The 15,230-nt window shown below is 31.7% G+C and overlaps 1 protein-coding gene and 1 pseudogene across 1 annotated transcript; one reads left to right on the plus strand and one right to left on the minus strand.

Annotated features, from left to right (window-relative positions):
• Window positions 1–1,615: 1,615 nt before the first annotated feature.
• On the plus strand, window positions 1,616–6,384 carry LOC105803933 (ribonuclease 2; the record flags this gene model as incomplete). Its single annotated transcript, XM_052633816.1, is given in 10 exon segments — window positions 1,616–1,839; window positions 1,954–1,982; window positions 2,335–2,408; window positions 2,969–3,070; window positions 3,189–3,192; window positions 3,872–3,963; window positions 4,972–5,133; window positions 5,900–5,969; window positions 6,211–6,242; window positions 6,316–6,384. Coding segments are annotated over 10 exon segments (858 nt in total), but the record flags the coding sequence as incomplete, so codon positions are not given.
• LOC105803939 (60S ribosomal protein L5-like) lies at window positions 6,216–8,705 on the minus strand (annotated as a pseudogene).
• Window positions 8,706–15,230: the final 6,525 nt, after the last annotated feature.

Here is a 15,230-nt window from a genome sequence, read left to right on the forward strand (position 1 = left end):
ATTGCGCTATTCTGAAAAGTGACATACACTCACTTATAGGCCTGCGGGGTTGGATGAGTATTTATTACCCTAATTAGTGTGCAGGGATGGACGAAGATGGTATGTAGCAAATAGGGATAGGATTTTTTTTTATTTGGTTCTTCAAGTGTGGAGATGGTTTATTGGGTTTCATTTCAAGTGGTTAATTATCTTTTTCTCTTTTGACGAGGAATAGATTAAGTCCAGCCATATTTTCCTTCTTGATCGTTGTTTATAGTTTTGATTGTTTTCTTGATTTCAATGAAATCAAAATTTTAAATTAATTTTATATTGTTTAGCATCATATTATTTCAACTTTTTTTAAGGAGGAAGATAAAAGGGGAGAAGGTAAGGGGAGAAAAAAAATTGGCAGAATAGACTAATTCATGATTAGAAGAACCATTTTTTCTCATACAATTTGTCATAGGTTGGATTCATCTAGATTGATATCTTTACATTTCAATCTACAAATTATTTGATAAATTCATTCGTAATTTTTTGATTGTCATTTTTCTTTTGCTTGTTTCTCGAATTTCTAGTGAATTATTGTGGTTTGAATTTTTTTTAGGACGTGTTGCATTTAATTAGATATGAGTTTTCTTTTATTTTGCAAGTAAGCTTGATTGTGTGCTTTGAAGATATAATTTTGCTCTATGTTATGGTAGAGGTGATCATGGTTTATGCTTTGAAAAATGGGAGGGTTAGGGTAAAAATATAGGCCCAAAATATGGGTTTGGACAAAAAAGAGACCCGTTTAGAAAACGGGCTGGGCCTCGGGTAAGACTTTTTTGACACGGGCCTGGCCCAGCCCGAATTATATATTAAATATATATATTTTTATTTTTAATCAAATATACTTTTTATTAAATATATATTTTGGACTTTTAATCCGAATTATATATTAAATATATATTTTTTATTTTTAATCAAATATGGGCCGGGCTCAGGCTTAGCAATTTTCTTTCGGTCAGACTTGGACAAAATTTTAGGCCCATATTTCGAGCCGGGTCTGGGCCTAAAAAATGAGCTTAAAATTTTTTTTGGGCCTGGCCCGAACCCGGCCAAACCCATGATCACCTCTATGTTATGGTCAATCTTGTTATAAAGATAAAATATTTTAATGAATTCTAGGGTAGTTAGGGGTATTTATATATAGTAAGAGAGTGACTGAACTCACCTTTAAAAATTGTTTAGAAAAAATGTTGAACACAGTTTTAGGGATTTTATTGCCCATTATGTTATGAAAATGATTAGAATGCATCACATTCTTGTGTTGCTTAATTCTCATTCTTTATTTATAATTTAAATTTATGAATCACGAAGATGAAGAAGAATTTGGTGAGAAAGGAGACCAAAGAAGATGAAGAAGATGTAGAAATTTTTTTTTTAGTGTAATTTAATATAAAATATTATTTTCAAATTTCGGAAAATATAAAATAAAATATTTTTAATATTTTAATATAAAATATTGCACCAAATAAAGCATATACCTCTCAATTATTGCACCAACCAGTTTTGTTCGTTAAAGCAACAATGGCAAATGACAACTCTATAAAATTCCCCAAAGCCAAAACATTTTATTGATTTTTAAGGCGAAAAAAAGAGAAAAAAAAAAAAAAAAACGAAGAAAATGGCGTCCCTCTCTGCCCAAATCCCTCTCTGCTTGGCCTTAATGATGGCTGCCTGTTTGATGATAGGCATCAATGGAAGCATAGATGGAGCTCAGAGGGAGTTCGATTACTTTGCTTTGTCTCTTCAATGGCCCGGCACCATCTGCCACAAGACTCGCCATTGCTGCTCCTCCAATGCCTGCTGCCGAGGGTAAATCAGCTTTTCAACTTATTCTCTCATTTCTTCTTCTTTTCTTTTCTCGAGGCAAATTTCATTCTTAATTTATTGTATTAGTTTTTAATCTTTTCGTTTTCTACCTGGCAGCTCAAACTCTCCAACTGAATTTACCATTCGTAAGTGTTTGGTTTTCAATATATTAATAATTATTATTTAATCATAGAGACTCTTGATTGAAATCCAATGGATTATCCATAAAATATAAAATTTTGTGCCAAAATACTGCCGTCCGCAGTTTAATACCAGTAAAAAGTAAGAAGCGGCGACGAACTTAAAAAATTGCAATTGTAACCATATTTTAGGTTTCTTGTAAAGGAAGAGAGGTTTTGAGATAGTTTAGGTTTGTCAACTCTTCCATGGTCAATAATGAGCAGACCTTAATTTCCCCTCTAGATGTTAATCCATCACGGACATGAGGAGACTAGAAATGTGCTAATATATATATATTTACTTTTATCTTCTTGATAGATGGTTTGTGGCCGGATTATAATGATGGAACCTGGCCCTCCTGTTGTTACCGATCTCAGTTTGATGTCAAAGAGGTGTGTTGTTTCTGTTATTTAATTTGCAATTTCTTCTTTTCAAAACATGTTTGATTACTGCACCTGGATTTCGACCTATGCCCTATAGCTTTTGTAACTTTATGGAATCAGCTTATGTATAAAGATGCTTTAAAGCCTGCCCGGCAACTGTTTTTCATTTACTTATTTATGCGTGTTGAAGACTGACACCAACGTATAGTGAGCATTTCCTGATGACATAGACTACACCTTGTGATATTCTGTCATTGGTATAATTATTCAGTTCAATAGTTTCTTCCTTTTATTTTATGATATCTAATGTGTAGAGATGTATTAAGTTTATAGCAATAGCATAGCTACCTATTTCGGTTTATTTGGAACTTAAAAAATTGAAATAAAAACTTTAACAGCTGTTATATTGGCACATATCTTCTTCTATGTCCTGATACATAGGATAACATCTGTGCTTAAACAAATTCTCTTTCTCCATATATATATTATCTCTCTACTTGTGTATTCAGTTCAGTACTTATGACATCTTTTGGCTCTCGTGCCTTATCTTTGTTTCTAAATGTACGTAGATTTCAACATTGCTTGATGCACTTGAGAAGTACTGGCCATCGTTATATTGTGGCAAATCATCAACTTGCTTCAGTGGAAAAGGGTTATTTTGGGCTCATGAGGTGGATATTGTCTTATATTTCTTATATGTTTCTAAGTTATTCTCGACCAAGGCAAAAAAACTAATAATTGCTTCGTTCTTGAATCTATTGATGGCGAAATTGGGATGCGATCTGGAAGTGGGGTAAGTATCTTCAGCTTTGTATGATATGATTTACTTCTTATGTTCACTTTATAGGTTTTCCACCTTATTCGAAGTATGAGATATTTAAGAGGGATGATGAGATTATGTGCCTGCTGCACACCTGAACCCTCTTCGAAATATTTTCTGTTGGTGAAATTTTAGAGCCGTCAGGATGCTAGTACAAAATGACAGCTCTGACCATATGAAATGAATGGCAGTTTATGAGACATAGGATCAACCTTAAGCAATCAGATGGGTGTAAAGGAAGGGAATCAAAAGGAATGCTAATGCCTAGTAGTTGACTGTTCTTAAAATGACCTATTTGCTTCTTTCGTTTTCATTGGGTTGTTGAGGCTTTAACCAAAAAAGTAAAAGTTGATTAACATGTTTTATAATTAGACATGGTAGATTTTATATGTGATTATTGATCTTGAGAAATGGCTATTTATTTTCCTTGATTATAATCTGATAGTACCCAAGGAAGTAATGATGATATTTTATTTAGATATATTTACCTAACATAATGCTGCTTTCCTAATGAATATATCTACAAATAATTTGGTTAAATTTTGATGAACAAGCACTTGCAAGCATAAAATTTAGGGAGAAAATAGTACAAATACTCTTTTATCTCAGTATTTACTCTTGCTGTTTGTAAGTATTGCATTTTCACTTGCAGAGAAGCATGGAACTTGCTCATCTCCGGTTATTCGAGATGAATACAGCTACTTTATAACAACCCTCAATGTTTACTTCAAATATAATGTCACGGTAAGTTTTAGAAAATCATGTTTTGTCTTATATACACCCTGGAATTTCCTACGTGTCTTTGTTGATCAGTTTGTGCCCTAAATGTGCATCACAATTAATTGAGTTCTGCATGTAGCTCTTTCTTTTGGGGGGCAATTTTTATCAAGAAAGCCAAACGTATTAACAGTTACTAGTTCTTGCATTCTTATTGAGGTTAACACTAAAGCAGAGAAAGAGAGAGAGTATGAGATATTGGTGGACCTATCACTTATTTTCCGAATTCCTGTTAATTGTACACTTACTGAGGAAAACAAATTTCTTTTTGTTTCATGCCCATGTTCCATGTTACATATCTATGGTTCCTAGCCCTAAAGGATCTAGTCTTGGGATTGTCTTCTAAGTGAAGGAGTATGACTTGTCTCTGCCTATTTGAGCAAGTTATTTAGCACTTCAATTGAGTCATGAATCTTCTGTCTTATATGGCTAGGTTCCTTCGAGATCTTATAGGTGCTGCTTGGTCCTAGTAAGAGTTGTTGCATATTTTGTACTCCAAATATAACGTATATTCAACTGGTACTTGTTAAAGTGACTCGGTATCTACCTGAATATCAAATGTAGCAAAAAGGAGCATAAGTTATGGTTGAAAATCAAGACTTGTATAAAAAAGGTGTCGTTTATGAATCAAGCTTTTTCTACTTGCATGAACAATATGCTTGCTTATCTATGTTAACAGACTACAAAAATAATTAACTTCACTATTTTGATTTCTGCCTATGCCCTTCAGTAAGTACTCTGTTGCCTACCCATCTTACCTTTTGTTTGTATCTAAAACTCCAGTGAATAGTTTGCTGATCTCTTCTTTTATAATCTATGAACTATTGCAGAGTAAAGTTTATTCTATCATCTTTTTAGCTATAGTTTACAAGTAATTAATTTTTACTTGAATCATTACCTAATATTGGAAATAATACTGTTATATCTGTTGACCAATTTGACTGAAAACTTTCCTCTACAACCATTAATTGTCAGAAAATACTGAATGAAGCTGGATATGTTCCTTCTAATAGTGAAAGGTATCCTCTTGGAGGCATTGTCTCTGCCATTGAGAATTCTTTCCGGGCAACACCAGAAGTGATTTGCTCAAAAGAAGCCGTGGAGGAAATTCGTTTATGCTTCTTTAAGGATTTCAAGGTCAGCTTCACTCCGTCAACTCATTCTTCATAATTTACATCATTTGTTATTAGGGTTTAGTTCTGATCGGTTGGTTTTTTCATTTTTTTCAAACTGTCTGTGATAATTTAGTTTTGTTCGGCTCGGTTCTCGGTCATTATTTGATTAAGTTTCAAAGTATTTTTCATAAATATTTCTAAATAAACTAAGCAATGACCCTTATATAATTTTTTTTTGAAAAATAAAATTTTATATAGAATTTTTAAAATATTTTGGACATTTTAAATATAAATTATTTTATATCATAAAAAATCAAAATTAATTATAAATTAAACGAAAAGGAATTCAATGCGCTCCGTATAATCACAGTTTTTCAACTTGTATTTCAAAAACCATCCAAATACCATGATTCAGGTTGATTTTCAATTTCTCAATTTTTTTCCCTCTATTTGTTATGGGCTTTACCCCCATGCGGTTCAGCGTTGATGTGAAGAATTCATAGGATTAGTTTTCTTCGCTAGCATGGACTTTTAGCTAGGTAAAGAACCTCTCTTTTGGCTGTAAGACCGTAAATCAGTATATATCATACTAGGTCCTAAAGAAGTAGCTATCATGATGCGTGCCTATTCTCCCCCCTAAAAAATCTCAATTTTATTCAACTGAAAGAAAGCAGCAGAAAATATCATCAGGACCTTTGATATGGCAGCAGAAATCTATCTCAAACATGATTTCTTATACATGAAGAAACCTCTTCGTTATCTGATGAAAATGTTTCCTCTAATTACAGCCTCGGAACTGTTTGGCTTCAAAGACCTCATGTCCCAAGTATGTGAGCTTGCCAGCCTATGTGTCGATGGGTAAGTTTCTTTGAACTGTAGGCCACTTTAATTACTTTTTACCGTAGATTAACATGCAGCAGACTCCATGACCGCTCAATACTCATTGTAGGTTGTAAATTCCCAATACTGCTCGACCAAAACATAAAATGTTGTGACACTTTTTTTGTTCAAATTAGGGTTTGCTCATTTCTTTTGTGTATTACAAATTACCCTTGTTAACTGGGATTTACGTTTATTGTTTTTTTTTTTTTTTTTGCAGGAAGGGAAGCATCGGAATCTGAGATGGCATAGGTATCTGATGATGAAGCTCTGTAAGGTCAGCACTGAAGTTTCTGTCTGTAAAAGAATGTAATATATATTTCAGATCTTATGCTGCATTTTACGTGGCTGTATCAGGGTTCCTCCATCAAACTCTTCACCTTGTTTCATTTAATCATCAAAACTGTTGTCTTATATCATCTGAGCCCCTTTTACATAATCAAGTTGTAAACTCGATATGCTTTATCTTGTATGGTTAATGGCTGCAATATTTCTTCCCCTCTTCGTTCCATCTATATTTCTCCATGACTTAATTAATCATTCATTCTATAAATACATTTTTATCACCATTAAAATTTATCTAATTTAAACTCAAAATTGCACCTTATGCAAATGAACATAATCAAATAAATTATGTTTTAAAAATAAAAGCCGATTAAATTTGGGCTCAATCGTACAAACAAACAAAGCCTAAGGCTACTTTCTCCAATTGGAGGAGCATTTTAGATAATAAACAAACAACAATTCTGGTTTTCAATGCAAATTCTAGCACCAAAAACCAAAGGTAAGGGGGCAAGATAATTCCCAAAATTGTAATGTTGAGTGTTCACTTTATCTACTTCAGCAACCTAATCATCACCCTTATCGGAATCATTGTCAACTCCAGCAGCTGAATTCAGAGCTTTCAACCTATCGATCAACTTAGCCTTCCTTTCTTCATAAGACAGCTTCTTCAGATTGTACCTGTTGCACAAACACAACGACAACATTTACATCAGCCTTTTAACTTCTTAAAAACCATAACTCTAAACAACAATTTCTGTTTTCATTTTAAGCTTAGAATTTCAACCATCCCTGGTTTTAATTTGACCTGTCTGAACCATGTTTACAAAATTGATTTGCCTGAAGACAAAAGGGAAAAGAAGTTATACCTCTTATGCTCCTTTGGAGGTTCCTTCTTGGATTTCTTTGCTTCGGGATCTGCACGAATAGCAGCATGAACCTTTTTGTACATTCCCTCAATGCTGTCAGGCTCAATGCCTCTCTTTATGTACTCGCTGAAGTGAGACTGGTACTTCTCTGGGCTCATCTTCCATCAAATTCTGTTAACTTGATAAAGTGAGAGACTTGCAGACAGACGTATATGAAATGAAACTACGGTCAAATTGAATGCCTATTACCAAACTTCAGCACATAAAATATTATTACTTTCCTATACCATCAATTCATTAACTCAAAACAGTACCTTCATGTATGCGGCAACATGACCACCATAAATGTATTTCCGGTGAACTTCGGGGTCAAGTTGCTTACTGTCCTTGTTAAATCCAGCAAATCTCTTCTCACTGTGCGGAATATCAACTCCACCATCCAAAGCTCCCTAAAAGCAAACAGAAAGAATACATGTCTGTTAAAGCTGGATGGATACATAACATGCATGGAAATTTTAATGCATAAGAACGGTTTTCTTCACAGCCACAAATGGGTAGTAAAGTATGATCCAGCTGTCAATAAGAAAACCATAATAGTTCTTGCAGCACTATATGTACAAAATTGTTCCTTTCACTTCCAAAAGTTAACAGCCTAAACAAAATGCAATGTTATGCACACATATACATGATGTCTTAGTATAAAACTTAGCTGGCATAATCATAATAATTCATTACTGAAATTAAGAAACTAGAAGAAGAAAAGCCTAAGAATACAATTTGACTCAAGGAAAAATACTATTAAAAGTGGTTCCACAATACCTTGAGAACACTGAAAACACGGTTACCGGTGGTTGTTCGTACAAGACCGACATCAAGGAGAGCACGGAAAGGCCTCCTGCTCTCTGCTGGTTCAACAGTGAAGTCATCCCCAGTTGCCTGTGAGCAAATTACACACATAATTTGAACATAGTTATTATCCATCTGAATAAAAGATGTAAACTAAACATATTTCCTCCATCTGAAAAGCATGCTGTATACCTCAACATTTCCTTCATACTCAGTGTCCATCTCCAACTGTTTCAGTACTCGGCGAGCCAAAAGGAGTCCAACACAGTAAGCTGCGTGAAAAGCACCATAAATGAGATACCATTCCCATCCAAGTTCAAGAGACCATCATTTTAACATTTACAAAAGTAAATCACACACCTGCAGCATAATTTGTGAGGCCAACTTCAAGTCCATAGTGAGGAAGCTCATGTGAGTAAGCTGCTGCAAGAACTATATCACCAGAAATACTAGCATGTATAATTTGTGCAACTATATCCTTGTTGGTCTAGTAAATGTGTTAAGGTTAAGATACTAACTAGCAGCACAGAAATATTGATATTAATACCCAATGGAAAATAAAGAACAAAATAGCACATCATGCATGAAAGAAAAATAATAGTATTTTAGCCCATCTAATGGCCTATAGAAGTAAGTCAGTAACCTCAATAAATCAACAGACCAACCAAACAAAATTTTCACTACAAATAACAAAACAATTGCTGCTAGCTACTTGCATTATAAACCAAATGACAATAACAAAAAAATAATAAAATTCAGAAAGACAGAAATTAGGATACAAATCGTGCAACCAAACGGTATTTTGGAGTGTTGTACTTGTTCTTGTCCTGATTGATAAGACGGATCCTGGCCCGATAATCCGTCTTGCCCTCTAAAAGATTTAAACAATTGTTACAAGTATAACCTCAAGATAGCAAGTATCAGATTTGCATATCACCATTCAATATGTAAGCATCTTTATTATACCTCGCCTTCTCTTGAACTTAACTTGAAATCTCTTGAAGTAAGCCTTACTCTTTTGAGCTTAACTTGAAATCTCTTGAAGTAAGCCTTACTCTTTATTATACCTCGCCTTCTCTTGAACTTAACTTGAAATCTCTTGAAGTAAGCCTTACTCTTTTGAGCTTTAACATAAGCCTGTACCATACAACTTAACAAGTCAGAAAATCCAGGCAGCATAGATGATAAACATCTCAAATGCTAGTCTACCATATGTTGAAAGCAGGCTACAAATGAATACGGCATGTACACCAAGGCCGTAGAAGAAATTCATCGGCTTCTTATGGATAGTCTTGATTAGAAGCAAAATAATTGACATTTATAATACAAAAAAAGATCAAAAATAAAAATAAATCTGCAGTGGATCGCAGCTTAAAGCTAGTAAACCAATAAAACAGTCAACTATTAAACTTCGGTGCCTTCACAATCAAGAACAATTTGCATTATGTCAAAACTTAATGCATAGAAAATTTCAGGTTCAAAAAAAAAAAAAAGAAAAGAAATTAAAAGAAGACGCTCAGTAGTACTCTATGACATAAAAAAATCATACACAACTTAAAACATCCTTAAATATATTACGAGAAACCAAAAAATAATTAGTTCTTTTCTGAACAAAACCATAACAAAGTTTAAAAAAAAAGTTCAGCTATCATATTTTCATAAGCTTTCAACTCTTAAGCCATCAAAATTGAAAAGAAAACAGAGATCCGACATTAAAAACTTAATGTAGGCATTATACAAAATGATTTCAGAGTCCGAATTAAAATATAACATTTTTATATATATATATATATATATATATATATATATATATATAAACGAATGTGGAAGGTGAGTGTCACCATGGCTTTGAGCTCAGGGGTTAGCTGCTGATCTTTGAGACTGTTTAGCGGGAAAAGAGCGCTAATACTCTTACTCAACCCTAGCAAGTTTTTTTATTTGATTTTCATCTTTTTGGTTAATGGTCATGTTTTGTCCTTTAAGTTTAACTGAACGTAACTAAATATATAAATTTATATTTTTATAAAACATGTTACGAGTTAAGTGGGTACTATCTTAGTTGAAAATTCAAAAAGATTGATATGCTTTTCTTAAATGATGTTAATATTATTATAGTGTTTTAGTATTTTCATATTTTATATAATCTTTTGAGTGAAAGAACTAAAATTATAATTAAATACATGTTTAATATAAGATTTATAGGTAAATTTTTACCGCTTCACTTATAATAATTATTGAATAAATTTTTAAAAAATTATCAGAAATATTTTTTTCCATTCACATCTTAATTGTAAAATAACATTCTATATATATATTGATTCATATTGTACATGTGTATCACTTTCTAAAGTTTTTGTTTGCATTCCCTTTATTTAGCGACGTATTCATTAGTTTGGTTGACATAATGATAGTTTATTAAATATTTTTTATTATAATAATATTTTAATAAATAAGAAGGTAAGTATTTGATACATCAACAGTGTAATTTTTTTATTATTCCACAATCTCTAATTTTACTTGTAAAATTTAAATTTCACTCCTAATATACTATATGTTTTCCCAAATTAGAATACAATTTTAACATAAATTATTACAATAAGTTTATAGTTTTAATAAACATACTTGTTTTAAATTTTGTAAGATTAATAATAAACAAAATATTAATTTTGGAGAGGATAAAATCATTGTTTTTAATTTATTACTTATGTATTCCTTAAATCATTTTATGCAACCAAACAATATAATAATATTATTCATCTATTCCATTCAATCAACTAAATCATACTTATTATTTTCCTATTCTATTTCCACCAAAATAATTATCACTTTTATGCTTTATTCTTTTTAGCGATTCAAACGTGTTGTCTGCATGAGAAAGATCTCCTTATTGTTTTAGGGTTAATTTAACATTGTTTCTCGAAGTACTTTTGGAATAAAATGTATTTTGAGATAAAAACATTACTAAACAAGATGACTTCAAATTTTTTAAAGTGTTTTTGGGGACAAAAAATATTTTGCAAAAAACTTATTTTTGGCCAAAATAGAAACAAAAATTTTAATTTTTGCTCAAAATATTTTTTAGTCCAAAATACTTTTGAGAAACAATACTAAACCGGACATTAAAATCATTAGACTTTGCTTCCTTTGTTTCTTCTTCATCAATAGGTTCTTTTTAAATACCTTCTTAGTGTTGTTTAAAAACTAATTTTCTTTGTGGCTTAAAAATTAATTTTGAGGTTTGAGATTTAAGTCTCCTCATGTTTGAGAGATTTATTCTGATTTAAATATAGAAATATTCTAATTATTAAGCATCTAATATTTATTTGGGGAAAAACTAGAGATAAACAATGCCATTCAGGGTCCATGCCCTTCAACTCTTTACAAATAGCTCCTTTACAACCACCAGCTTTGCAACAAATGGAGCAGCTCCCAGTTACAGGATCATCATCAATCCCCGTCAAACATTTTCCCAATTCTGGATGATTACATATTGCATTTGCACGTGATTCAACTACTGCCGTCACACATTAATTATTATGTTGTTAAGATAGCAAAATTTAGTTAATTCAAATATCTTTAGGAAGTGAAAATATTTCAATGACAGTTAAAAGAATGGATTTTTTTCTTAAATATATTAATTATATAAGTAATAAATTTATAAAAATTGATATAAAAATTAAATGTATTTTTAATTGAAGTGGTAAAATTAAAATGATAAAGAATATTAAAAATTTAAAGACGTAATTACTTCAATTTATTTATATTCTAAACTAATTTTGTTTTTGTACCTTCTTAAATTGATTTTCTAAAACATATGAATAAATATAATTAGATGTTTTTGGTTTTTAGGAAGTGACATACCAACAAAGAGAATGAGGGCAGCTATGAGTAAAAAGAGAAAATTTTCACGTTTCTCATGTCTATCTAAGATCTTAACTATTACAAGAAAAATTAAATTAAGAAGAATTTTAAGACAACTAGTTTGAGGAAGATGTGATCGAAAATTAGGGCTAAACTGATTTATATGCATACGTATATAGATTTCATAAATGCCAAAATCTAAAGCTTTAATTTGTTTGTTAATTTTAGATTCTTTTTATATGAAGAGATAAATTTGGCAATAAATGCAAATCCTTGCTATACTTCAAAAGAAAAAAAATCCTCTAAGGAGTTTTTATACGACAAGTGGGGTGTTTTCTTTATTGAGGTTTTTTTTTTTTGTTATAAATATTTTATTATTAAGTAGATATACAAATTTCTGGTTGAGCATCACAATGACGATGACATATTGAGGTGTCATCAACTTGTATACTATGAAAATGAATGGTTGTTCATGTTAGAATATTCAAAAAACATGATAACGCATTTTAACAAAAAGGAGAGGGAGTGGAAACGTATGTCTTCACACAGGGGTGAGACTAGGTGGTTTACTTATATTAGAAGAAACTTTTTAAAGATATTTCAAAGTGTTGCTCATATTTGGGCTATAAAAAGTGATGAAAGGAGGTGCAAAAGCATCTACACGGAATACTCGGGTAAATGTTTATTCATTATGGATTCTGATGGTCGAGTAAAATTTTTTCCCAATTTAGATACACAGAATAACAAAATGAAAGATGATATTGACGAGCTAAAAGTTTTGATGGACTTCATCATCTACTATCCTAGGTTATAATCATTTTAGATTGTCTTAAACTAATAATTTTCTTGGCTATCTCGATTCTAATTTTTTGTAAGTTAATTGCATCTTTCGCATCTTTATTTTAATTTCCACATTGATAGGACCAACGTGAATCCTAAGTTTTTAGTTAATGCTCCTTTTGTTTGGGGAGATGCCGATAAGTGCTGCTTCCTTAAAAAATTGGATTATCTCATAAAGAGAAATGTGCTTGATATAAAAGCATATTATAAAATTTAGCAAACATGCAAAACTTGTGCAACATATGTGCAATTATATTAGTACATATGAGAAAACCAATACGAATTTATAAACGAAAAACCAACACCATCTATTTGCACTTTTGAACGGTAAAAGTAACAATTTATAAGCCTATTGCATTTTGCTATTTGGTGTATCTAAATTGGGTAAAATTTTTACCTGACTATCGGAATCCATAATGACCAAACACTTGGGTCTGTGTAGATGCTTTTGCAACTCCTTTCATCACTTTTTCTAGCCCAAATATGAGCAACATTTTGAGATATCTTTAAAAAATCTCTTTTAATATAAGTAACCACCTAGCCTCACTCCTGTGTGAAGACCTATGTTTCCACTCCCTCTCATTTTTATTAAAATATGTTAATACGTTTTCAGAATGTTCTAACGCAAGCAACTATTCATTTTCATAGTATACAAGTCGATGACACCTCAGTATGTCGTTGTCAATGTGATGCTTAGCCAAAAATTTGTACATTCGTAAAGCTACTCTTTTGTCTGTATCAAGGGGTTTTAAAGTTTTGAAGCGAAGAAATTCACTCAACTTTTCTTCCTTATACAGACAAAAATGTAGCTTTGTGGATATAAAAATTTGTGGTTGAGCATCACTATGATGACGATATATTGAGGTGTCATTCACTTGTATACTATGAAAACGAATGGTTGCTCGTGTTAAAACATTTTGAAAACGTAGTATCGCATTTTTTACAAAAAGGAGAGGGAGTGGAAACGTAGGTGATAAGTGTTAAAAGTAATATGTTTTAATCCCATTCTTAATGCAATTTTGGGTGATTATTCGATGCTAATGGTGAATTTTTATGCTCCTAATCCTTTAAATCTATGTTTTTATACTTAAGAGAGCATTTGGGAGCAAAAGGAGTGAAAATCGGAGCAAGTTACATGTGCTGTCATATAATACTCAAGAAAACAACTCGCAAAATACCATTGAAGCCGATTCTGAAACAAATTTCTGTCAAGATTGAAGACTCCCAGTTGATTTCTCAGAAGATTATAATGAGTCTCCTTATTTCTTTCGGATATACTATCTTTGGGATGTTTTTCGTAACTGAGTGGAGTTGCATGCAATCCTAGAAATAGAACGACATAAGTCTACCGGATTAAAGTCAAATCTAATAAAGGAATCCATAGATTGATTTAATGCGAAAATAGGGGTTTTAATTAGAAAGAAATTTCAATTAATCAACTTAGAGTCAGTTGTTCTTATTCTCGAAAGAGATATTAACATAATTCAGAGATTTCTATGGATCAAGATACTAAGTAAATAAATTGCATAATTTAGATTGATAGTGACAGGTGAAATCTAAGTGAATTCTTTCCTAGGTATTGTTTTGCTTCTTCGTTATTAGTCAGTTATTTTCCTATTTTGTTCTTTTTTGTGTTCATTAGTTAATTAATTTAGTTAAATTTAGATTTTAATCAATCACTTGAATTTATCGCTTAAATAATAGAAAGATGTTAATTACTAGTACTTTTAGTCTTCGTGGGAACGATATCTTTACTCACCGTAGCTATACTATTAATTGATAATTGCACTTGCCTTAGTCAAAATTTTAGTTGGTTTCATGGATGCATCAAGTTTTTGGCGCCGTTGCCAGGGACTAAAATATTAGGAAAACTGTATTTCTATTAATTTAGCCATTTTTTTATTTTAATATTTTTGTTTTTAATTTTATTTTTACATTTTAATTTTTCTTTTGTTTGATTCTGACAGGTTTTTTTGTTCTATGACTAAAGGCAACCCGTCGGAACCGTTAATTTTTAATAGTGAGATTGAAAAGACTACTGGCAGAAATCGGAGAGAAGTTAAAGAAGCAAGGTAAGATCAACAAATTTTAATAGATGATTAAGAGAAAAAATATATTATTACAGAGATGGAAGATAATCAAAATAATCAACAACCTCCTACACATCCTGCTCCTTGGACTATGTATGATTATGTTAAGCCTACTCTGATTGGGGTTGAATCGAGTATTGTCAAACCGACAATTACTGCAAATAATTTTGAGATCAAGCTGAATACAATTCAAATGGTGCAGCAATATGTTCAGTTTGATGGGTCGCAAGATAAAGATTTGAATGTTCATTTGGCTAAATTTTTTTGATATTTGTGACACATTTAAGATTAATGGCGTTACTAGTGATGCTATACACTTACAGATGTTCCTATTCTCTTTGAGGAGCAAGGTAATATAGTGGTTGGATTCACTTCCACGAAGTTCTATCATGATTTGGGATCAGATGATTGAGAAGTTTTTATTGAAATACTTTCTATCGGCCAAAACAACT

Source organism: Gossypium raimondii, chromosome 7, assembly GCF_025698545.1.
Source record: "Gossypium raimondii isolate GPD5lz chromosome 7, ASM2569854v1, whole genome shotgun sequence".
In the NCBI taxonomy this organism is placed as follows: Eukaryota; Viridiplantae; Streptophyta; class Magnoliopsida; order Malvales; family Malvaceae; genus Gossypium; species Gossypium raimondii.